This window comes from Talpa occidentalis, unplaced genomic scaffold, assembly GCF_014898055.3.
Source record: "Talpa occidentalis isolate TD23 unplaced genomic scaffold, MPIMG_talOcc4v2.1 talOcc4.4, whole genome shotgun sequence".
In the NCBI taxonomy this organism is placed as follows: domain Eukaryota; kingdom Metazoa; phylum Chordata; class Mammalia; order Eulipotyphla; family Talpidae; genus Talpa; species Talpa occidentalis.
In genome coordinates, this window is record NW_023604295.1 from 63,959,062 (window position 1) to 63,986,426 (window position 27,365).

General features: G+C 35.5%; 1 protein-coding gene across 1 annotated transcript in view; it reads right to left on the reverse strand.

Annotated features, from left to right (window-relative positions):
* The window catches only part of EPHA6 (EPH receptor A6), a 655,437-nt gene that overhangs the window by 578,383 nt on the left and 49,689 nt on the right, over positions 1–27,365 (reverse strand). The window contains 1 exon segment of the mRNA XM_054700683.1: positions 15,317–15,381. Coding sequence (XP_054556658.1) covers positions 15,317–15,381 — 65 coding nt within the window.

Consider the following 27,365-nt stretch of genomic DNA (forward strand, 5'->3'; position numbering starts at 1 on the left):
TTTACAATTGAAACAAATAAAAAATCAAATAGGAATAAACCTAATCAAAGAAAATAATAAAACATTGTTAAAAGAAATAGAAGAAGACACAAAGGAATGGAAAGACATCCCCTGCTCATGGATTGGAAGAATTAACATTATTAAAATGGCCATCCTGGGCCTCCCCTGGTGGCACAGTGGTTGAGCAATGGGCTGCAAAGCTGCCTCCAGCCTTGGCAGTGCCAGTTTCGTCCCCGGCCGCTGGCGAGGGTCCCACATGGAGTGACAGACCTCTCCTGCCACGTCTGCTGCTCCCCTTTGCAGTGTATTTCATCAGTCTGCCTGTTTTATTCCCCGTTCTGGCTCTGGTGAATTCTCTCACCCTCCCACGCTTCTGACGGTGCCCAGTGCTTGTATAAATAAATAAATAAATCTTAAAAAAAAAAAAGGCCATCCTACTGAAAGCAATTTATAGAGTCAATGCAATACAGATTAAAAAAAAAAATCTCAAAGGCATTCTTCAAAGAAATAGAACAGATATTGATGAAATTCATATGAAGCCACAAAAAAACCTTGAATAGATGAAGCTCTCCTGACTAAAAAGAAGGAGACTACAGCGATCACAGTCCCAGATTTCAAACTTTATAACAAATTCATAATAACTGAAACAGTATGGCATTGAACAAAAACAAATACACAGACCAATGGAATCAAACAGAAAGCCCAGTAATAAAGCCACCCATATATGGACACCTTATCTTTTACCAAAAAAAGCAAAGAATAGGGGACAGAACAATGACAGCTTGTTCAATAAATGGTGAAAACTGGACCACCACATGCAAAAAAATGAAACTAAACAAGTACCTTATACCATGCACAAAAATCAACTCAAAATTGATAAAAGAATTGAACATTAAGACCTGAAACCATAAAATATATGGAAGAAAATATGCAAAACACTACATGATATACATCTCAGTAACATCTTTAAAGACTCATCCCTCAAAGCAAAGAAAGTGAAGGAAAAGATAAACACCTGGGATTACATCGAACTGAAAAGCTTCTATAAAACAAAAGAGACATTAGTCAAAACAAAAATACACTTTACTGATTGGGAGAACATTTTTTAACTCCATACAACTGACAAGGGACTGATCACAAAGATTAATAAAGAGCTGATGAAACTTAGCAAAAACAAAAATAAACAATCCAGTCAAGAAATGGGCAAAAGAGCTAAAGATTATACTTCTCCAAAGAAGAAATGAAAATGGCCAACAGGTATAATCAGGGAAATGCAAATCAAAACCACAATGAGATACCACCTTATACTAGTGAGAATGGCACATATTAAAAAATCTAGCAGCAACAAATGTTGATGAGGATGTGGAGAAAAAGGAACTCTCTTACACTGCTGTTAGGAATGCAGATGGATCCACCACTAGAGAATGCTGTGTGCAGGTTCCTCAAACTACCAAAAATGGAGCTGCCATATGACCCAGCAATTCCACTCCTAGGAACTTACCCAAAGGACACAATTAATTAATTAAAAAGGATACCTGCACCCCTATGTTTATTGCAGCACTATTAACGATAGCTAAGCTATGAAAACAACACAAATGCCCAAAAACAGATGACTGGATCAAGAAGATGTGGTATATATGCACAATGGAATACTATTTAGCAATCAAAAAGATAAACTCATGCCATTCACAGCAACATGGATGGAACTAGAAGGAATTATGCTCAGTGAAATAAGTCAGAAGGAAAAAGAAAAACAAGTCAGAAGGAAAAAGAAAAATATTGGATAGTTTTACTTATAGGAGGAATATAGGGGAACCAAATAAGGGATCAAGTGGAAAAATAACAAAAAAAAATTAAAACTTTTAAATTTCTAATAAAATTTAAACTAATTAACTTTCTAATAAACCTGAACATTTTATATATATTTTTAAATTTAAGCCCAGTAATAAAAGCAAATATTATTGGTACCATAAAGAGATTTAAAACACTGAGCCTACCTAATTGGCTTATAATTGATAACATATAGGTATAAAGACAGTTATTACAAATGAAGCATAAAGGGTTAATCCATAAGCTCTGCTTAATAATTAACCATTATTAGCTTTAGTGGCATTATGATGGCTTTGTGATTTTTTTTCCCTTAGGGAAGGAACTAAAAGAATATTTTTTAGTGATTTCTTCTGAATTTATTCATTTTTATTTCATTTTTTTTTATTTTTTTAAAGATATATTTATTTATTTATACAAGTACTCGGTACAGTCAGATGCGTGGGAGGGTGAGAGAATTCACCAGAGTCAGAGCGGGAAACAGAACAGGCAAACTGACAAAATACACTGCTGAGGGGAGCAGCAGGTGCAGCAGGAGAGGTCTGTGTGCCATGTGGGACCCTCCCCGGCAGCTGTGGATGGAACCGGCACTGCAGAGCTGCGGGCAGCTCTCAACTGCTCAGCCCAGCACTCAACTGCTGCGCCACCAGGGGAGGCCCAATTTTTTTTTTTTACTTCATTTTTAATTGTTATACCTATCTATTATACCTATCATCAGTCATAAGCTAATTAATTGATGGTGAGCATTGTGTGATATATCCAAGTGATGAAGTGAGAAAATGTACATCTAAATCCTATATAGTGTTATAACTTAATGATACTTCAAAAAATTAGAGGTGTAATAAGAGGTAGGTCCTCACAGGTATATTATTTTCGTTCATCTATAATGCTATATATTAGTTGAAAATAAATTGACTAAATGTATCAACACAGGAGGAGTAAATATGGAGTTAGGATTTCAAGAAAATTTACATAATTTTTCTTTCATTTTCAGATTACAAGAAACTATTCAGGAGATGTATATTTTTTAAATCTCCTTTCGTACAGAGTTATGCATAAGCAGTGTCTTTTGTGTTTCCTTTTCATTAGTATTAACGTGGCATGAAAAAGACTATCCCCTCCTTTCCAGGAGATTTTTTAAAACTGAAATAAATCCTTCATTTTTACACAGACTAAGACATAGTATTAGCCAGTTATTAGTCATTCATAGCAAATAGAAAATTCAAGGCATAAGCCTATACTTAAGGTTTGTAGAAACACTTCTTTAGTATTCACTGATAAATTCTAAAGTCCTATGCAAAAATTTTTATTAGTGTAGCTAATTAGTTCTTTAATTATCATTTAACTAATTACCTATTAGTTCTTTTACTGATTATCTTGCACTTTGTTAACTATTCTGCTTTAACATCAAGTTTTATCATCTTACTGTAGTACACTGACAAAGAATGGAGGTAACACTTATGATTCTTAAGATTTCTGAATTATGTAGTCATAAAATTTTTGACATTAGTAAGAGCACTAGACAATAAGAGCATTAGACAGTAATTACAATCACTGGTTCCCAAATACCCTGATATATTAATCTCTTTTTTACACCAAGCTTCAACCTTCAACCTACATATCAGTATAATTCTTTAGTTTCACCTTACTCTCCACATATCGATAATATCATATCATCTTTATTTTCAGTCTTTCCCTCCAATTTTCCAAGGCACCTTTAATTTCCAAATATCTCTATTTTTGCCTTAAGTTAAAGAAAGTTTCAATAATTTTAGTTGTTTAAATGAATCCAGAAAGTTTTCCTTGCCAATACTGAGGTATGTACAATTGAGATCGAACAAGTCATTGAAATTGTTAAGTCTTCCACAATACGGCTTAGTCAGTGACCACAGTTTTACTTCTCACCACATCCTTCCACTCCAGTCATATAAGATCCTCAATTGTCTGAGGCAGTAATGGAGAGGACATAACTGCTGGTTGATCCATGAGGTGGACACAGGCAACTGGAGGCAGCTCACCATCTGCCCTTACAATCCTTCCCCATCCTCTACACATTCTGCACACTATTCTGCTACTAGGAGCCACTTAAAGGACATCACTGTGAGAGCATGTTATCAGGAACATCTGGACATTATATGTGTGATTGTACCCAGGTAAGGTCTCTATACAAACTTCAAGGTGGCTAAGAACTACTCATCTTGATGTTGCCCAAGATAAGCCTTTTAAGTTCCCTTGCTTATTAAGAATTCCACTTCTAGGTATTTACCGAAATGACACAGAAACATTAATTCAAAAGGACACCTGCATCCCTATGTTTATAGCAGCACTATTTACAATAGCTAAGCTATGGAAACAACTCAAATGTCCAAAAATAGATAACTGGATCAAGAAGATGTGGTACATACATACAATGGAATATTACTCAGGAATCAAAAAAGATAAACATGCAATTTGCAGCAACATGGATGGAGCTAGAAGGGATCATGATCAGCGAAATAAGCCAGAAAGAAAAAGAAAAATACTGGATGGTCTCACTCATAGCAGGAATTTAGAAAACTTAAATAAGGGACCAGGAAAAAGACTAATTATAATAAAGTAAAAATCAAAATCAACAAGCAACTATAAACCAGAAACACACTACGGAGAAGTGGGAATTGTATGGGGACTATAATCAAGATGAAAATTCATACATTGTGCAAAAATGAAAAATGATGTAAAAAAATATAAAATTTAAAAATTAATAATAATAATACATAAAAAGAAAGGTACTGATCTTTCTCTTTTCTCTCCCTGCCTTGACTAAAAGGTGCCAGTTTCAGAATATACAGAAATTTCTGAAACTGGAAGCAATATCAACATTTCTAAAATTTAATGCACATATTTTGTGGCCTCTCTACCACTCAGGGCCCCTGCATCTGTGTGTGTATGGCCTCTCATGCATCTGTGTGTGTGTAAAAGAATTTGGATAAGGCACTCCTGCATGATTGCCTTAAGACAATGGCCCACATCACTGGGCAGCTGGGGATGCAGTAGCCTTTTGACTGATTGTGTGGCCATGGTCTGAAGTGGTCTGGGAATAGCCTGGAAATTACACCAAGCACCTGCACACGAAGTTCTCCCTGTGTATGTGGCCAACATGTCCCCTCCTGTTCCCCATAAAAGCTGATTACCCTTTGTCTCCCTTGGACTCTGCTCCTATTGCCATTGTCATATAATCAATCTGCTTATTCATTACTGTTAATCAATAGTAAGAGCTCTGCTCACTGAGCAGCAAAGTCTTGCCTTGCAAACCTGCTCCACCACTTGTCCCTCAGACGTGTACCCAGGAGCGTGTTGGCTCATTCCTGACCACAATATGAGCGTGTTGGCTCATTCCAGACCACCATAGCATTTAAGAATTCTGTCTTTCCTCAAGCCATTCCTTTCTATTTTCTCTGTCAGTCCACATATGATTCCTCCACAGTTTACAAGAGCTTATAATGTCACATCCTACTATCACTTTTCCCTGATCAGAATTAATTCCTAACTTGATTATTCTTTCACAAAAGTACCTGGAGAGAGATAGTGTGTGTATGTGTGTGTGTGTATTTTGTCCTTATACTTTATTGTGTACAAGTGTTTCTAAACATCAAAACTCCTTTTGAAGATAGATAAAACTTTTTTTTTCATTTCATGCCATTCACAGCAAAAATGGATGGAGCTGGAAAGGATCATGGTCAGTGAAATAAGCCAGAAAGAAAAAGAAAAATACTGGCTGGTTTCACTTATAGGAGGAATGTAGAGGATCCAAATAAGGAATCAGGAAAAAAAAGTTATTTTAATAAATGAAAATCAAAATCAACAAGCAACTAGATAAAACTTTAAATACACTACCAAGGGATATGATGTGACACAAAAAGAAAAATAACCCCACAAATTTATTAAACTGAACTCTGCACACTGCTTAAAAGAAAGTATATTTTAAGTATTGATACAAATGAATTGACAAGTAAGCATTTCAGAAAATAAACATATTCTGTTTCAATTTTGAATGTTTTTGTTTGCACAAGCTTCTCATTGATGTCCCATATTCACTAGTCAGCCCACTACTCAGATCACCAGTAATGGTTTTGTTCATAGGCACATCATGACTGCTTACTACTGTAACTACTGGTTGCAGCAGGATACTACTGGTTGAAGAGTTGTTTTACTTAAAAAAAAAAATCTATGAAATAATTTACTAATTTGCTTATATTTTTATATTATACATTATATGATTTCAAAAATACCTTAGTGCAATTAAGAATTAGAAAGCAAATGTCAATTAAAAAGCTATTTCCAGGAAATACTTCATTCAGAGACATACCAAACATATTTTATATCGTAAAATGGCCAAATAAATCATCCCATTGTCTTTTATACCCATACAATTTTGTAAAATGAACTGATTAGTGTCTCTGAAAAAAGGCAATTTTAGTTCATTCTTGTCAGTAATCCAACTTCTTAATGCAGTACATAAGAGGTAGTACATCAAGCATAGATGAGAAATTTATGTTTTCTTTACTTATGTGACCTACCTATGTCATTCCCCTTGACTCACCTTTGCTTCATCTAATTCATGTAGTTACATTTATATCTATTATAAAATATGTCCATGGGCTCCCATTTTAAAGTATTCTTAATATTGATACCTTCCATATATGCATTATTATAAAATTTAGCTTATTCCAGTAATGATATTACAAGACAACTGAGTATTCAACTTACATTTTAATGTCTGAATCTATGAGCTACTTTTCCCTCTGTGGTCTATAAATAGTGATAATTGGCCTTTCTTTACATGGTAAAATCTTCAAAGAAATAAAAAGCAACAAGCTGTGAAATGCTAAGTGTCAGGATCTGGCTACTTTAAAATCTTGGCTGTACTACTTCCTAGCTCTGTAGCCTTGTAGAAGTTACTTAATGTACCTAACAACATGTCAATTTCTATATCTTTCAATAGGGAAAGCTCTTATTTGTTGTCTAGGACTGATGTGAGTTAAGTGCTTTGAACAAAGCCCACACGTGGCAGGTAAGGTTACTTAAATGTTAACCATCTTTTCCATTTCCACCTAATTCTATCGTATTTCTTTTATGCTATATTATCTGTCTCCTCTTCTTTTTCTCTTTACTCTTTCTCTCTCTCTTTTTGTCTGGGATCCAAAAATGTACATCTCAGTCTAGCAGTTTGTTCATCAGGGAGAAAGAAATCGGAATCAATTATTCAAATATCACAAGTAAATTACTAGTATTTCATCAAGTTTCCAGTACTCCTCTCTGACAGTGGTGCGGGATAAATATACAGACTTCAGTGTCAGAAATAAGTTAGTCTGAATGAGAGTTTAACACTCACAACATGGCCTATAACTTGTTGATATTTTTTGTTCCTTACCATCTTTAAGACTAAATTTCTCAAACTGAGAGACAGAACTGAGGAGATAGCTCCTAGGGCCATTGTAAAAATAAAATGTACAATTCTTATTACAGAGTCTGTAATGATTAAAATGATTCCTTGACTATGACTACATGAGGCCAGTGATAATATGAACTCTAATGAAAAAGCTTTTTTTCCCCCAGAAAATGAACAAGTAGGGCTTCTACTATGTAATTATTTATAAGTTCTTAAGTTACTTTGCATATTGAGAAAAGGAGATATGCATATACCATGGAAGTCTATTCTAATTAAAAAGGTATAATCACCTCTTGAAAGAAGCTGATAAATGTGATGTACATAATACACTTAACAGATATTGAGAGTTGTTCACTTTAATGCAATTAAGATAATGAAATTAAAAATAATTTTAATTTAAAAGATATTTCTCAGAAATGGCTTGATAAAAGTTCTAATAGAATGAAATTAGAATGTCAGAAAAAATACAAAAAACAAACACATTTAAAGAAACAAATAGCCTGTTAAACAAAGACAGGGTGATTTAACCCTTCACAGGAATTTTTAGTTGAAAACACACATTTACTGAATAACTTGATAATGTAAGGTCAAATGAAAGAGCAAAGTTTGAATTATTCTAAAACCCTAAAATATGATCGGGTCAACTTCTCTTATCAATTTAATTTTGCAGAAGAAATAGAAGAATCAGTAGAAAAAGAACAACAAAGATTGTAATGATTGAGACAACATAATTTCTAAAAAAAGAAAGAAAAGCTGACAAGTATATCTGAAAACATTTGACTACATCCATTATATAAAGATTTGTTTAAACCAAAAACCAATGTAAAAATTTTCAAAGCATCCTTTAATTTCAGTTCAAAATGTAAAAAATGTGTATTAATATACACATGTGAAAATGATGGAAAATATATCAAAACATAAGCATAACTGCAGCAAAAATGATGTCAGTACCTGAAAAACTGTGCTTTGTAAATTACACATCCTTGTAAGTTTTTCAAAAGCAACTACTTCCAGTCAATAAATTCTAATAATAATAAATCTTCTTGCCTAGTTGAAAACACACATATTTTTTTAAATAGACTCATTCAATAAAAAATTGATATTTTATGTGAAATCTCATTTAAGTTATGGAAATATAAATTTTGTTTATGCACAAATATGCACTGAGATTACCAAATTTAATAAATACACATAAAAAGTCTTGGACTTGAACATGGCGGCGAGGAGACGCTGCGAGTAAGATCTCCCATTAAAAAAAGTTAATAGGGAGGAAAAGCGGCAGGTCCCAGTGAGAACTGGGACACGGAAGATAAACGGGTGACGCCAGCAAACTGCCCGAAGAAGAAAGTGGCCATAAAAGAGGACTAGAAGGGAGGGAAGCGCAGAACCCTGCTCCCCTCCCCCGCCCACAGAGGCGGCACTCTCCTACCGGCAGAGAGGAGGAAAACAACAAACCAAAACGGCCAACAAGAACAAAGGACGCAGCAAGCGGGACTGGGAGTGGAAAGGAACTATTTCAGCCACCACACCCCGTGAACTGGAGCTGTGGAGAACCCTGCAGGATTTGCCGCAGAGGTGAGCTCCAGGTGCCATTGAAGAGAGACCCCGCCCCCGGGGAGGAGACCAGGACCAGCACACAGCCCCAGGCCGCCCAGTAAGCTTGCGCAAAGCGGCGCGCGGGAAAAGCAGACACGGATCGGGATCGGGATCGGATTGCGCGTAAAGGCAGCTCTGAGCGGAAACGGGATCGCGCGGAAAAGCAGAGCAGTTGAAAAAGCAGTGCTGTTGAAAAGCAAACGCGGATCCGGATCGGATCGCAACTGCCCAGGTCCCCGCGCCTGCGACCTAGGCTTGCGGGGAGACACGCAGAGGCCCTCACCATGTGAGCAGGAACCAGGCGCCCAGGCACGGGAGCGGGATTCAAAAGGCGCCATTCCCGCGCCACTGAACTGGGCTACAGCCTGAGTCCTGGAACTGAGGGCTTTGGAACTGAGACTCGGGACATGAAATTAGGGGCGTGCGTTCCCCACGACGGTGGGGCACAAGGCAGACACAGCACCCCAAAGCCGTTGAGGTGTACCCTACCATCCCCGCTCTGTTCCCTGTCCCACGGGGTGGATAATCAGCTCCCCAAGGGCTCTAGGAGAGATCTCTGGCACCACCTAGCGACTTGAAACCAGCAGGTGCTCCTGAAGGAGCTAGTGGCCAGCTGGGGAGTTAGCCCACGCCGGGCCCCTTCTGACCAGTAGTCTGAGCCCACAGGGAGAGCGAGCACCCACAGCCGGGGCAGACCAGGCGCGCAGAAGAGTGTGCCTGAGACTGGACGCGCAGGGAGTGTGTCCCACATCAGCATTTTAGAACAGGGACATTTCTTCAGTAAAGACTACCTACAGAAGGCTTCCTCAGGAGCCAGAGGTGAGCGGGGGAAGTTCGCCCACCCCAGACCCCCTCTGGCCTGCAGTCCAAGCCCAGAGGGGGAGCAGGAACCCACCGCCCGGGCAGACCAGGCACACAGGGGAGTGTGTCCCCACATCGGCATTTTAGAACAGGGACCTTTCTCTAGTAAAAACTGCTTGAAACTGACAGATGACTCCTGGAGGAACCAGAGGGGAGCAGAGAAGCTCACCCAAGATGCCGGCCAGTCCCAACTACACAGTGTGCCAACGCATACGGCAAATTAGAAAACAGACAGTAGGGAGGAGAAGAACCACACGCAACCTAGCTACTCCCCAGGGAAAAAGCACACCACAAAAAGAAAACCAGCCCCCAGATTGCAACGACAGTAACTTGGAAGAACTTCTGAGCCTTCCAGAAAGAGAATTTAAAATTGCCGTGATTAAAAAACTGACAGAAGTCATAAAGGAAAACAATGATAAGGGAAAAATAATCAACGATCAGAAGAATGAAATTGAGTCCCTAAAGAGGGAAGTAAAAGAAATGCAGGAGATCAAAGAATTAATGGAAGAACTAAAGAATTCTGGGAAAAGCAATGAAAGCAGAATAGATGAAATGGAAGAACGAATAAGTTCTCTTGAAGACACAGAAATAAAAAGAACCAAAACAGAAAAGGAAAGAGAAGTACGAAGGAAAAGAACGAAGAAAGACTACGGGAACTATCTGACTCCATGAGGAAAGGAAATATAAGAGTTATAGGAATACCAGAAGGAGAGGAGAGAGAAGTAGGAACAGAGAAAATTTTCAAAGAGATAATTGAAGAGAACTTCCCAAATGTGAAGAAGGAGATGAAAATTGATATACAAGAAGCAAGAAGAACACCAAACTTCCACGACGAAAGGAAAAATACAGCAAGACACATAATAGTAAAGCTCCCAAGAATCCAGGACAAGGAAAAAATAATGAAGCTGGCAAGAGGGAAGAAACAGATAACATTCAAAGGAAAGCCAATCAGGCTGACATCAGACTTCTCCGAAGAAACACTACGGGCAAGGAGAGAATGGAGGGACATAGTCAACAGACTCCAAGAAAACAGATGCCAACCAAGAATACTCTATCCCGCAAAGCTCTCCTTCCTCTTTGAAGAAAGAATATGGACCTTCTCAGACAAACAGAAACTCCGGAATTTCATTACAACTAAACCCCCACTCCAAAAAATACTACAAGGAGTCCTAAAGCCAGAACCTCAAAGGGATGAATAACAATGAAAGAAGGCCAAAAAAAAAAAAAAAAGGTTATTAAAAGAATAAATAAATAAAATCAAAGGAAAGAAAAACACAATGACAAATACAGATGTTAACATATCAATATTAACTCTAAATGTAAATGGACTAAACTCTTCAATAAAAAGACACAGAGTTGCAGCCTGGATTAAGAAACAAAATCCAACCTTTTGCTGTCTCCAGGAAACACATTTAGCTACAAAAGATAAAAATAGGCTCAAAGTTAAAGGATGGAAAACAATCCTACAAGCAAATGGACCAAAAAAGAAAGCAGGAACAGCTATACTTATATCAGATAAAACAGATTTCAAACTCAAAAAGATAAAAAGAGACCCCAATGGTCACTACATTATGATCAAGGGGACAATACTTCAAGAAGAAATAACACTCATTAACATATACTCACCAAACGAAGGAGCACCAAAATATATCAGACAACTGTTGTCCTCTCTGAAAACAGACATCAGAGAAAACACATATGTAGTGGGAGACTTCAACACACCACTATCAACAATGGATAGATCAACAAGACAAAAAATAAGTAAAGAAACCAAAGTTCTAAATAAGGACCTAGAGCAATTGGGCTTAACAGACATCTATAGAACACTAAACCCCAAAAAAACGGAGTACACATTTTTCTCAAGCGCCCACGGATCATTCTCCAGGATCGATCACATACTGGGGCACAAGACAAACATCAACAGATACACCAAGATTGAAATCATATCAACCATCTTTTCTGACCATGAAGGCATCAAACTAGAAATAAACCATAAAAAGAAGGCAAGGAACTTTCCTACCTCATGGAGATTAAAAACCACACTACTGGAAGACCACTGGACTAATGAGGAGATCAAAGAAGAAATTAAAAAATTCTTTGAATTGAACGACAAGGAGGACACCAATATCCTAAATGTATGGGATGCAGCAAAAGCAGTAATAAGAGGAAAATATATAGCAATAGAAGCTCACATCAAGAAACAAGAAAGAACTCAAAGAAACAACCTAATCTGAAGCTCAAAGATCTAGAAAAAGAACAACAAAAAAACCCCAAAACCAGTAGAAGAAAAGAAATAATAAAAACAAAAGCAGAAATAAATGAAATTGAAACTAAAAAAACAATCCAAAAGATCAATGAAACCAAGAGCTGGTTCTTTGAAAAAATCAATAAAATAGACAAACCCCTAGCCAGGCTCACAAAGGAAAAAAGGGAGAAAGCACAAATAAACAGGATCATCAATGAAAGAGGAGAAATCACAACGGACACAGCAGAAATCAAAAGAATAATCAGTAACTACTATGAACAGTTATATGGAAACAAGTTTAACAATCTAGAGGAGATGGACAAATTCCTACAACTCTACAATCACCCAAAGCTAGATAAAGAAGAAATAGAACACCTAAACAGACCAATTACAAGCAGCGAAATTGAAATGGTAATCAAAAACCTCCCCAAAAACAAAAGCCCAGGACCTGATGGATTTACAAATGAATTCTACCAAACAATCAGAGACGAATTAGTGCCTATCCTTCACAAACTCTTCCAAAAAATTGAGAAGGAAGGGACAACACCCAACACGTTCTATGAAGCCAACATTACACTAATACCAAAACCGAACAAGGACAACACAAAAAAGGAAAACTACAGGCCAATCTCCCTAATGAACACTGATGCAAAAATCCTCAATAAAATTTTAGCTATCAGAATCCAACAATGGATCCATAAGATAATTCACCACGACCAATTAGGATTCATTCCAGGGACACAAGGATGGTTTAACATCCGAAAATCAATCAACGTTATCCAGCACATCAACAAAAAGAAATATAAAAACCATATGATAATATCAATAGATGCTGAGAAAGCTTTCGACAAAGTGCAACACCCATTCATGATAAAAGCCCTTGAAATTCTTGGGATACAAGGAACATACCTCAACATCATAAAGACCATCTATGACAAGCCAACAGCCAGTATCATTCTCAATGGTGAAAAGCTGAAAGCAATTCCATTAAGATCTGGAACAAGACAAGGATGTCCACTCTCACCACTGCTTTTCAATATAATACTGGAAGTCCTAGCCAGAGCAATAAGACAAGAGAAAGACATCCAAGGAATCCAAATAGGAAAAGAAGAAGTCAAACTATCACTATTTGCAGATGATATGATATTATACATAGAGAACCCCAAAAAGTCCACAGAAAAACTAATTCAACTCATCAGTCAGTTCAGTAAAGTGGCAGGATACAAAATCAACACGCAAAAGTCAGTAGCCTTCCTATACACAAACAATAAATCTGAAGAAGAAGAAATCAAAAAAACCATCCCTTTTTTTATTGAAACAAAAAAATCAAATATTTGGGAATAAATCTAACAAAAGAGGTAAAGGACCTATACAAAGAAAACTATAAAACACTGTTAAAAGAAATAGAAGAAGACACAAAGAAATGGAAAGACATCCCCTGCTCATGGATTGGAAGAATAAACATTATTAAAATGGCCATCCTTTCAAAAGCAATATACAGATTCAATGCTATTCCAATCAAAATTTCAATGTCATTCTTCAAAGAAATAGAACAATTATTGATGAAATTCATATGGAATCACAAAAAACCCCGAATAGCCAAAGCTCTCCTGAAAAAAAAAGAAGGGAATGGAGGCATCACACTCCCAGTCTTCAAACTCTACTACAAAGCCATAATCATCAAAACTGCATGGTATTGGAACAAGAACAGACATACAGACCAATGGAATCGAATAGAAAATCCAGAAATAAACCCACAGATTTATGGTCAACTAATCTTTGACAAAGGAGCAAAGACTATGCATTGGAGCAAAGAAAGTTTGTTCAATAAATGGTGCTGGGAAAACTGGGTCGCTACATGCAAAAGAATGAAGCTTGACCACTACCTCACACCATACACAAAAATCAACTCAAAATGGATTAAAGAACTAGACATAAGACCTGAAACCATAAAATATATAGAAGGAAATATAGGCGAAACACTACGTGATTTGCACATCAAAGACATCTTTACAGACATATCACCCAAAGCACTGATAGTGAAGGCAAAGATAAACAGCTGGGACTACATCAAATTAAATAGCTTCTGCACAGCAAAAGAGACAATAACAAAAACAAAGAGAAACCCCACCAACTGGGAGAACATTTTTGCACCCAACACTAATGATAAAGGACTGATCACAAAAATCTGCAAAGAGCTGACGAGACTCAACAACAACAAAGAAAATAATCCAGTCAAAAAATGGGCAGAAGAGCTAAAAAGAAACTTCTCTGAAGAGGAAATGCAAATGGCCAACAGGCATATGAAAAAATGTTCAACATCACTTGTCATCAGGGAAATGCAAATCAAAACTACCATGAGATACCATCTTACACCAGTGAGAATGGCACATATTAAAAAAACTAGCAACAACAAATGTTGGCGAGGTTGTGGAGAAAATGGAACTCTTCTGCACTGTTGGTGGGAGTGCAAACTGGTCCAACCACTATGGAAAGCTGTGTGGAGATTTCTGGACCTACTAAATATAGAACTTCCATATGATCCAGCAATTCCACTCCTAGGTATTTACCCAAAAGACACAGAAACATCAATTCCAAAGAGCACCTGCACCCCTATGTTTACAGCAGCACTGTTTACAATAGCTAAGCTTTGGAAACAACCCAAATGCCAAAAAATAGATGACTGGATCAAGAAGATGTGGTACATATATACCATGGAATATTACTCAGCATTCAAAAAAGATAAACACATGCAATTTGCAGCAACATGGATGGCGCTGGAAGGGATTATGCTCAGCAAAATAAGCCAAAAAGAAAAAGAAAAATACCGGATGGTCTCACTCATAACAGGAATCTAGAAAACTTAAATAAGGGACCAGGAAAATGAATAACTTTAAGAAAGTGAAAATCAAAATCAACAAAAAACTATGAACCAGAGACACTTTTAGGGGGGTGGGGGCGGGAGGGGAGGGATTGGGTCAGAATGGGGGGGCTGCAATTGTATGGGGAATATAACAATAAAATTTATTATTTAAAAAAAAAAACAAAACAACAACAACAACAAAAAAAAAGTCTTGGACTTACATATAGAAATTTACTTCTAAATAAACTATTATTATGGGAAATATTCCAATAGTACTACATGTTAAAAACAATTACTGATTTAGAACAAATCACACATGTTTTACATATCATACCCTCTGATCATCAATTCTAACTATATTTTAATCTTTTTTATGGTATTTAAATTGCATGTTAAATTTATACAAAGTAGAGTCAAAGTCTACTGTTGCTCTTACTATTATAAAAGACCCTTAAATCCTAACAAACATCAATCTCAAAGTGATATTTAAACTTACCCCATTTAATGGATATGTCTTCCATCCTAGTTCTCCCAGCACAGTTGTTGTATCAAGCAACACAACTGGAATTAAAGAAATAAAAAAAAAAAACTTGCATGAATTTCTCAATTGATGAAAAAATCTATCAGTTATTTAAGTCATTAATGTCAACCTTAGTATTATTTAGCACTTTAGCAGTATTAAATTGTATTACTTACTTTGAAATTATTTGTATATAATAAATGTTAATGCAGAATACCTAATGATAAAATAGATGAGGTAGTTATAGGCTAACATAAAATATATAGTATGTGCTTAACAATGCTAAATGAACTGGATCAGCAATTAAGTCAGGCTAATGTTGTAGGACATGTCTAAAAGGATTTCACAGATACAAATTGAGCTGGGATAGGATGAGGTGGCCTTTAATTAGATGTGATGAGAAATACTTTTTTTCCTTTATAAATAAGACCTTCTATTAAGTAACTGAGCTGTGACTAAATAAGTTGTCAGTGTTGCAGGAGGGACTAGGAGTGGGGATAATTTTGGGCAAGCAGGACAATTACAAAAGAGGATAGAATGGGGGGAACAGTAAGTGAGGATTTTTGTAGGTTTTTTTTTTTTCCCCTTCAAATAAATAGGTCAGGCCCATGATTCAACCAATCTTTACTTTTAACTATTATACCTCCAACCCCAAGAAGCTAGTAGACCACGGGCCACAGTCAGAAATAATGCTTTGGTATGTTATCAAAAATTTTTAGTAGTTCTTCATCTACTTAAGAATTTTTTTTCTATATATATAAGTACTTTAAAAATATGCTATTGGGAGTATTATTTAGATTCTGTTGTTTGGTATCTACCATAAGGATTCCATAGTTTTATTTTACTCCCTGATATCTTATTGATTTTTACATATGAAATTTGCTTAAACTTTTGGGATAATCTCTACTTATTGTTTGCAGAATATTCTTTTACTACTTTTAAAATTTATTCACTAAACATGCATTTGTAAAGCAGCTATTTTTTATTTTTATTGTAGAAAATTGTCAAATATTTCAAAATGTAACAAAAAAGTACAATATATCTCCATGTACTCACACCTCAGCTTTAATAATTACCTAATTATATATTACAGTGCACTGATATTCCCCTCTAAATTTTTTAACCTATAATTACCCCCATTATATTTGCTCTCATTAGATTCATTGAGGTATGATTTACATACGATAAAATCAACACTTTTAAAATGTAAATTTCTATGAACTGTGACAAACCCCTCCATCCATGTAGATAATACTATAATCAAACTATAGAATATTTCCATTAACTCCACAATTTTCTTTGAAATTCTTTTAATAAATCCCTTCCACTCCACAGCCCCTGGCAACAACTAAGCTGACTTCTGTCCCTGTGGTTATGCCTTTCCTAAAATATCAAAGGAAGGAAAACATACAGTATGTAGCCTTTCATGTAGTATAATGCATCTGAGGTTCATCATTGCTATTGTATATCTCAATAGTTTCTTTTTATTGCTTAAAAGTATTCTTTTGTACAGAATTCCCTCCTTTATAGGCTATTTCTAGTGGGACGTTATAAACAAAGTCACTATAAACTTCCATATACAGATTTTTATATGAACTGGTGCTTTTATTTCTCCATAGTGAATACCTAGGAGTGTAATTTTGGGGTTGTATGGAGAATATTTCTTTTAACAAACTGTCAAACTGTACATCAACACAGCTTTGAAGTGTTCTAGTCCCATTAGCAGACTATATGATTTTCAAATTGCTTCACACCAGGACTTGGTATTGTCTAGTTGTTGCTTTTGTTTTTGTTTTTTTTCTTTTTAAGGCATTCAAACAGGTGTGCAATCATCTCACTGTTTTAATATGTTCCCTAATGACTATGCAATTATTTTTTTCACTATTTAAAATCTAACTGACTGAGAAAAAACTAGGTTGTTCTTGCCACATTTTAGATTTTTCCTTATTATGAGATATCATTATCATGGTTCTCCCTATTCTTTGTATTTTCTGAAATGGTAGATAAATTTAGTGGCTTGGTCAGATTTAGCATGCATTTATCTTATTTTTGTAATACTAATTCTTAAGTGGTGTTTTGTAGTCCTTATGCCAGAAAACAAGGAGTATGTGTTTCATGTCAAAAGGACTTGGAACCAGCTTGCAGAGGCTTCCACAAAAGGTTAATGACTACAAGGGATTGAAACACTTCAAAAATGCTTAATCTCTTACATATATAATGATAAAATATACCTACTGATCACTTTTGCAGACTACTAAGAAAGCCACATTTTAAGAACAGGTAAGTTACCTGAAAAGAATCAAACATTTATTTTGTATTTTTCTATATGAGCTATTTCTGAGTAAAATAATAGTTAATGAAGGAACATTTATCTTATTGAAATATTCCCATTAATAAATGAAGAATGAAGGACCATTTTCTACTCCTAATGAATTAATATATTTAGCTAATGGTCTGCAAAGGATGTTAACATCACAAAAAGAGATAAAAAGGAGACATAAAAGGCTAGGGTTTTTAAAAGGCTTCCCTTTATAATTTCACTGAGTCCATATTAACATATTTAATAAAAAATTTCAATAAATCTGGAAGTAACAGACAGAAAGCACAATAGGGAATACACACACACGTTCACAATTTATACACAAATGCACAAATATTTGACATCTTGATTCATTCAATATAACCAAAAAAGCCACGTTAGAGAAAAAAGCTGAATTATAATTAATAACTAATTAAAATGAATATTCAAAGCTACAAGCATATTTTGTTACCAAATTAAAGCTGTTTTTACTTTTTTTTATTTTCAGCATATAGTATTGAAAAGAATTCAGAAACATGTAATACTGGTATCTACTTTTGGGCAATGAAAAGCTGAATGTCACTTATCTAGCACATTTATTTTTTTTGAATACATCATTATTTTCCTAGCAGCCTGGTAAAGGAGTAACACTAATTCACAGACACTGTAAGATGGACTTTCCACATATTATCTTCTTTACATAATCTGTACATGGTCATATAAATTGTTTGAATTTTTTTTAAAAGATTTATTTTCATTTATACAAGAACTGGGGTACAGTCCAGATGCGTGGGAGGGTGAGAAGATTCACCAGAGACAGAGCCAGAAACAGAACAGGCAGACTGACTGAAATACACTGCTAAGGGGAGCAGCAGGTGACACAGGAGAGGTCTGCTCACCATGTGGTTTACTCCGAGGCCAGTGGGGATCGAACAGGCACTGCAGAGGCTGCGGACAGCCTCACAGTGCTGCGCTTAACTGCCTGCGCCACCAGGGAGGCCCTGTTTTAATTTTTTTAAATATCCAATTTATAGATGAGAAAACTGTGGCTCAGATAAGTTAATTTTTCTCGAGGTCACAAAGCGATTGTTTCATATTCCAACTAGGGAGATTAATGCTAGCATGTTCTTAAAAAAAAAAAAAAAAAACTTTATGGCCTCCCTGGTGGCGCAAGGGTAACCGTTAAGACGCAGCCTACGGGGCTTTCCCCAGCCACTGCAGCACAAGTTTGATCCTGACCAGGGAGCACCCCACATGCTGCTGCAGACCTCTCCTGACTCACCCATTGCTACCCTCAGCAGTGTGCTTCAGTCAATCTGCCTGTTCTGTTCCCCACTATGTCTCTGGTGAATCCTTTCACCCTCTACACCTCTGGTCTGTACCCCAGTTCTTGTATGTATAAATAATCTTGAAAAAAACTTTAAAACTTTAAAATGTTTTTTTAAGAACATTTAGAAACTTTAAATGTTTTTTTGAAAGTGTATTCTTTCTACCTTTTTAAGTTTGAATATAAAACTTCATTGTTTTTTTTTGGTCAATGCAATGATACCACTATTTCTACTGCTGAAATATTTCACATCTTTTTACACTAGCTTTTTCAACAATGATTTCTAAAAAAAAAAAAATATGCAAGCATTACCTATAAATCATGCAATTTAAATCAAAGAGATACTGGAGCAGACTATCTCAAAATTCCTAATATGAATTGAAGTCTACTAACAGAGATTTGTTTTTCATAGATTACACATATAAATTATGACAAATTAGTCGACTGACAATTAATTTAAAGACATATTTATAAAAACTGGTTCTTAATATTTATAATTTATAAACTGAAGTTATTCATTTTAAAACAAATGAAAAATATGTATATACCTACAACAATATAGATGCTTAGGAAGAATATTTTTCATTTCTTAGCTTCAAGAAACAAGAGTTACATAAGTTTCCTCACTAAACTGCAATCATACCTTTTAAAAATTCATAAAAACTGTAAAATTTCAAATTTGCATTCCACATAAGAGAATGATATATTGATTATTATAATAACACTGAGGATTTTAGAGATGTTTAGTATCATTAAATACAATAAATTGTAAATTTTATCATTGTTTTATTTAGAAAACCCCCACAAATTCAGATTTTTCAGGCACACTAACTACATTGAACCCAGCAAGGTGAGAGCTCCTCCTGCTGGCTTTAAACAAAAGTTATCTAGTCCCTACCAGAGTATAAAAATACTATAAACTTGAAGGGAAAAAAATCAACATTAACTTCAGTAAAAGCCAATAAATTTTTATTGTTAATTTAATAGCAATGTTATGGCAATATTAATACCTACTATGTATTTAAGGAGTTCACATGAAAATATAATTTAATTTATATAATAATAAGGGATTGAATAAGCCAAGTAATAAAACAGAAGTTGTAGTAGTACAATGGCTGTATCAAAATAAAGCTTTGAAAATGTTTATTTAATAAACAACAATTTTTCACCTTTTTAATAAAATATTTTTTAATAATTTCTCTTGCAAACATTTTAAAAATTCATGTGTTCCATGAAGCTATCAAATGATAAAGACAAGGTTGATAGCATGGGATTAAACATGAGAGTAATGAGTAAATTTCCTGTACTTTAATAATTCACCAAGTCTTAATAAGCATTCCTTTAGTAAACTTAAGGAATATTAATTTTACAACAACATAGATTTATAACATATTACAGAATATAATCTTTATTCCAACTGCACAATAAAAACAGGAAGACTTTATAGATTATTTGAAAAAGATAAACAAGAAAGAGATCAATCAACCCACTAAGAAAGCAGTTATTCTTTCAGTACAATTTTGTTGTAAAAATAGAAGTACATGAATTACATCCAAAAGTTTATCATGATTTTTGAAAGCTCAGGCAACAGTAAATTCAGGTTTGAGTTTTTTCTCCAATAGAGTCTGCAAAACAAGGCAAGGCATTTCTTGCTAAAATCAATTGATAAAGAGAATTTATTGCACAATTAAAGCCCAGAAAGGTAAAGGAGGTTACTGAATCGCTTGGTAACAACATTGTAGTTAAAGCTTTTAATAGTTAATTCCATGTTCCATTAACTGTAATACATGCTATTACTTCCCAAAAGTTTAAACAAACAATAAAAGGCATGTGAGAGTGTGTGTGTGTGATTTCAGCAGTACTCTATTTGAATATCATCCTGTTTAGATAACCACTTTACACTGAAAATCAGGTTATCACATTAACTAATCTAGTTTTGATTGACAAAAATCTGTATGCTCTGGGCATCTACCCTGATATAGATTCAGAATCAACATTTAATTCCTAAAAATATCAAACATAAATTGCTTTATACAAATATAGGACTATTATGTTGACCCCTCATAAGTCCCTTATAGAGTGGCATTATTTTTCAGACAACCTTTTCCCAAAGAGGATCACTCCTTCTTAAAAATAACAAAACTTTTGGGCCTCCCCAGTGGCGCAGCGGTTGAGCACTGGGTTGCAAAGGCGCCCGCGGCCTCTGAAGAACCGGTTTGATCCCCAGCCACTGGCAAGGGTCCCACATGGCATGCAGACCTCTCCTGCCGCCCGCTGCTCCCCTCAGCAGTGTACTTCATCAGTCCTGCTCTGCTCTCCCATCTGGCTCTGGTGAATTATCTCACCCTCCTGGGCTTCTGACTGTATCCAGTGCTTGTATAAAATAAATAAATAAATGTTTAAAAAAAATAAAATAACAAAACTTTTATCTAGAAACCAAAATCAGTATCTGTACCCAGTAGCGTTTTACTGTGTCATGGCTTTCTTTTTGTTGTGTTGCTTATTTTTAATATAGGTGTTGTCTCTGATTAAACTTTTCTATCCCACATAAGACACTGGAAATCTCATTTAAAATATAATAGAGGGAAAAAAAAAAAAACAGGTGAACCAAATACAACAAAAATAAACTTCTGGATTATAAGAAAAATTGGTATTTACCAGATGGGAAAGTGGTTAAAAAATAATTTAAAAAATATAAAGTAACACAGACATGGTGATGTTAGTTTTTTCTCAAAATTAGAAAACAAAATCATACCCTTCAACATGCTCTTTTTTAAAATCATGTTCAACCTCTCTGTCCCATCTGGAAAACCTTCATTCTTTTTTATTTCAGATGAAAAATAAACTATAATAACCAGAAATTATTTTCTTTTTCTATTTCCTTAGATAGAAAAAGGCAAAAAATCATTTAGTTTTTATTTAAAAAGCAGGTTATACATTAGAATAAGAACTACCACTGAAAACATCATCAAATTAATTAATATTTAATCTTTGATGAAAAATATAAGTCATGTTTATCCTCACCTCCACATATTGCTATTTATCTCTAACCTTTCTATTATTATGCTGATTGACACAGCTTTATTTGCATCAGTCTCATAATCATTTCTTTTTTTTTTTAAAGATTTATTTATTTATTTATACAATCACTGGGGTACAGTCAGAAGCGCAGGAGGGTGAGAGAATTCACCAGAGCCAGAGCGGAGAGCAGAACAGGCAGACTGACAAAGTACACTGCTGAGGGGAGCAGCGGGCAGCAGGAGAGGTCTGTGCGCCATATGGGACCCTCACCCGGTGGCCGGGGATTGAACCGGCGCTGCAGAGGCTGAGGGCAGATTTGCAACCCAGCATTCATCCGCTGCGCCACCGTGGAGGCCCCTCATAATTATTTCTAAAGCCGACCAATAGATAGAAGGACAAACCATGGAGACAGGCAGGGAGAACCCAGGTGTAGATATGATCCATTAAAAGGCCAGCGAATAAGGTCATTAAGCTGTAGCAATGAGTCACCTAACAAAGCCTTGGCTCCCCCAAATTATTCAGTTATTTCTATGGTGATAAGTAAAATTAAAGGAAAGTTGGCATGTTCCTAATTAATAGCAGTATGTAATTCTTCCATCTTGATATTTTGGGTACTTTGATCTCTAAATAAATGAACAGGTTTCATTGAGGATCTTACTATTTCCATTTTTTTTCAATCACAAAGAAGTTTAAATGGATAGAAAAAAAGACTACTTTATAGTCTTATTTTGAATAAATATTCTAAATTTCTCATCTCCCAGACACTCATAGCATTTATACCCCATTTAGCCCTACTTAACCTGCTCCCATTATTTACACAGTATCAGAGATTCACTCTGACTTCCTCTTTTCTCCTTACATTTCTCACTTTTCTTTCAAAGGCTTTGGACACTCCATTATTTTTGGAAGAATACTGTGAAACTCAATGCTTGAAATGCGCAGAAACTCATTGTTTTATAGCTCCGGTAAAAGAGACCATAACTACTTATTTGAAAATCTTATCTACAATATAAGGGCCATCTCTATGAAAAACTACTTTATATAAAGGACAGTTTTAAAAAACTACTGCAACCTTACACTTAAAAAAAAATGTTTTTGCATTGAGAAGGGAATAAAAGACTATATTCCCACTTATTAGAATTTTTGTGTCAACCCACATGCCGTATTTATTCAAACATGTAAATCGCAAAACAGATTAAAATGCCCTTATTCAGAAGGTGCAGACAAAGAAAGGCTACAGCTATTTAGTAGACTGTGTAGAATTAAATTGCTATTCCAAAAGGGCAGACATCCAATATCACATCAACATCACCATCAAAACTGTCAGTAATTGGACCACTTATCTCAGTTTCTATAAAAGTGCCAAAGAATGAATAGGTTGTAGAAATGTGTTCTAGTAGTCCACAGGAAGGGAAATAATAATTTTCTACCTAAAGGATACTGCCTAAAATAATTACAAATAGAAGAAATATCTGCTAAATTTGTCAGGAGTGACAGTATGTTTTACTTAGATTGGGAGTTAAAAAAATTAAAGTAAACATTTTTGTAATCCAGACTTAAGTCATTCACAATAAAATATTATCTAGTAACCATCTTAATTGTACGGTCACAAATTTGAGAAAAACACATATTAAACAACCTTGAAAGGATATTATCTTTAACCCATTGAAATTAAGGCACAAAAAATGAATTATGGACAAATTATTATTATTGTAATTTAACAACTATTTCTGCTATCAGAGTATGAGTTTCTCCAGGACAAGGCATGTGGATGTGCATGTTCACATATGTGTGCATATGTTGAAAAAAATGAATCTATGAATGAATAAATGAAATGAATAGAAGGAAACATAGGCAAGAAACTCATGTCTTGGAAACAAAAAAAATTTCTCAATAAACTATTGAAAAAGCACTGCAGGATTATTGGGAAGGCTGGCACTAGATGAAAGTTAAATGGCCATTATGTTTAGTCTGCAATGGACAAGGTCAAAGGCTATTCACATATGATCTCTCTGAAATGTCACTAAGAGACAAAAGGGTCTTCAAGAAAAATAAAGTCAATGTAGGAAATTACTTTGAGCACAGAATGAATTATGAGAAGATAAACTTTTTCTTTGGAAACAAACATGTATCTTGATGTACTCTTCTCTGCTCTTCCATAGCCCCCAACCCTTCATCAAGGAATAACCTCAAGAATTCCTGCTTTCAGCCTAAACCCTGTGTATCTATAGCATCGCTATCAGTATGCACGTTTCAAACTATCTCCCTCCTATCTGCTGTCACACTGAAAGTATCCATCATATCCAGAAAAACCCTTAGGACCTCGTAGCATAGCTAAAATCACAACACACAGGCAGTTCCTCATAGAAATAAGTTGAAATAAAATACATAAAATTCAAACTTCTATCATATCCAAATAAATAACCCACTGTTTCAATTGCATCATTTTCTTAAAAAAAAAATTATTTATTTATGCATACAAGAATTAGGGTACAGGCCAGAGGTGTGGGGGTTGTGAGAGGATTCACCAGAGACAGAGTGGGGAACAGAACAGGCAGAATGACTGAAATACACTGCTGAGGGGAGCAGCAGGAGAGTCAGGAGAGGTCTGCCACGCAATGTGGGTTGCTCCTGTCCAGCGGATAGAACTCGTGCTGCTGAGGCTGCGGACAGCTTCTTAGGTTTTGTCTTAACCCCATGCACCACCAGGGAGGCCCGCAATTCTATCATTTTCTATTTATATCCTGCTTGGCTTAAGTATTGTTTGCCTGTAAACTTTGTAAACTTTGTCAGGTCATAAGTTTTATCCCATTGCTTGCAAGTTGCTCTGCTGTAAGCCAGAGAATTCTTTAAGCCTAGTGTCCACACCAGAACGGCTCTCCACAGACTCTAATCGTGTTACCCAATGGCCAGGGTGTCATGGGTTAGTATGTAAAGGGAAAAACAAATAAGATTGTATATTGTGTCATGAAGCGTGATTGTCTCTTTTTGCTTTTAGACTGTCTCTTATTAATTAATCCACTCAAAGAATCTTCAAGATATCTAAGGCCAATGCTGTTTTTCATAGATTCTCCATTCTCTTTCTTCAGCTGATTCTAAAAATATTACCCACACTTTTACTTCTTTAGTTTCAAAAAAAGGCAAAGTCAAATAGCCAATATAGACTCTCAATATAGCCAATATAGACTCTATAGCAGATAACTACGCTGTTCATCAACACTTAGATTTCACAGTTAACTGCTTATAAAACAAGGTGTCAGGTCATGAAACTTAATATAAAATAATGTACATTCTGGGAAGAGGCCAAGAAATATTTTAAATAAAAATGTAATTGTCTAGCTCTTTTGCCATAATTTCAACATTCTTTTTTTATATAAATTTTATTTTTATATTACCGATAAAATTGCAACCCCCTTATTTTGACCCAAATCCCTCCCCTCCCCGCCCCCACCCCCATAGAGTGTCTCTGGTTCACAGTTGTTTGTTGATTTTGATTTTTACTTTCTTATAATTATTCTTTTTTCTGGGCCCTTATTTAAGTTTTCTAGATTCCTGCTATGAGTGAGACCATCTGGTATTTTTCTTTTTCTTTCTGGTTTATTTTGCTGACCATGATCCCTTCCAGCGGCATCCATGTTGCTGAAAATTGCATGTGTTTATCTTGTTTGAATGCTGAGTAATATTCCATGGTGTATATGTACCACATCTTCTTGATCCAGTCATCTATTTTTGGGCATTTGGGTTGTTTCCAAAGCTTAGCTATTGTAAATAGTGCTGCTATAAACATAGGGGTGCAGGTGCTCTTTGGAATTGATGTTTCTGTGTCCTTTGGGTAAATACCTAGGAGTGGAATTGCTGGATCATATGGAAGCTCTATGTTTAGTAGGTCAAGAAATCTCCACACAGCTTTCCATAGTGGTTGGACCACTTTGCACTCCCACCAACAGTGCAGGAAAGTTCCTTTTTCTCCACAACCTGGCCAACATTTGTTGTTGCTAGTTTTTTTAATATGTGCCATTCTCACTGGTGTAAGATGGTATCTCATGGTAGTTTAGATTAGCATTTCCCCGATAACAAGTGATGTTGAACATTTTTTCATATGCCTGTTGGCCATTTGCATTTCCTCTTCAGAGAAGTTTCTTTTTAGCTCTTCTGCCCATTTTTTGACTGGATTATTTTCTTTGTTTGTGTTGAGTCTCATCAGCTCTTTGTAGATTTTTGTGATCAGTCCTTTATCGTTAGTGTTATGTGCAAAAATGTTCTCCCAGTCAGTGGGGTTTCTCTGTTTTTGTTATTATCTCTTTTACTGTGCAGAAGCTCTTTAAGTTGATGTAGTCCCAGCTGTTTATCTTTGCCTTCACTATCACTGCTTTGGGTGATGTGTCTGTAAAGATGTCTTCGATGTGCATATCATGTAGTGTTTTGCCTATATTTCCTTCTATGTATTTTATGGTTTCAGGTCTTATGTCTAGTTCTTTAATCCATTTGAGTTGGTTTTTGTGTATGGTGTGAGGTAGTAGTCAAGCTTCATTCTTCTGCATGTAGCGACCCAGTTTTCCCAGCACCATTTATTGAACAAACTTTCTTTGCTCCAATGCATATTCTTGGCTCCTTTGTCAAAGATTAGTTGATCATAAATCTGTGGGTTTATTTCTGGATTTTCTAGTTGATTCCATTGATCTGTGTGTCTGTTCTTGTTCCAATACCATGCAGTTTTGATGATTATAGCTTTGTAGTATAGTTTGAAGTCTGGGAGTGTGATGCCTCCATTCCCTTCTTTTTTTTCAGGAGAGCTTTGGCTATTCGGGGTTTTTGGTGATTCCATATGAATTTCATCAATAATTGGTCTATTTCTTTGAAGAATGACATTGAAATTTTTATTGGAATAGCATTGAATCTGTATATAGCTTTTGGTAGGATGGCCATTTTAATAATGTTTATTCTTCCAATCCATGAGCAGGGAATGTCTTCCCATTTCTTCATATCTTCTTCTATTTCTTTTAACAGTATTTTATAGTTTTCTTTGTATAGGTCCTTTACCTCATTTGTTAGGTTTATTCCCAAGTATTTGATTTGTTTTGTTTTGATAATAAAAGGGATGGTTTCTCTGATTTCTTCTTCTTCAGATTTATTGTTTGTTATATAGGAAGGCTACTGACTTTTGCGTGTTGATTTTGTATCCTGCCACTTTACTGAACTGATTGATGAGTTGAATTAGTTTTTCTGTGGAGTTTTTGGGGTTCTCTATGTATATTATCATATCATCTGCAAATAGTGATAGTTTGACTTCTTTTCCTATTTGAATTCCTTGTATGTCTTTCTCTTGTCTTATTGTTCTGGCTAGGACTTCCAGTATTATATTGAAAAGCAGTGGTGAG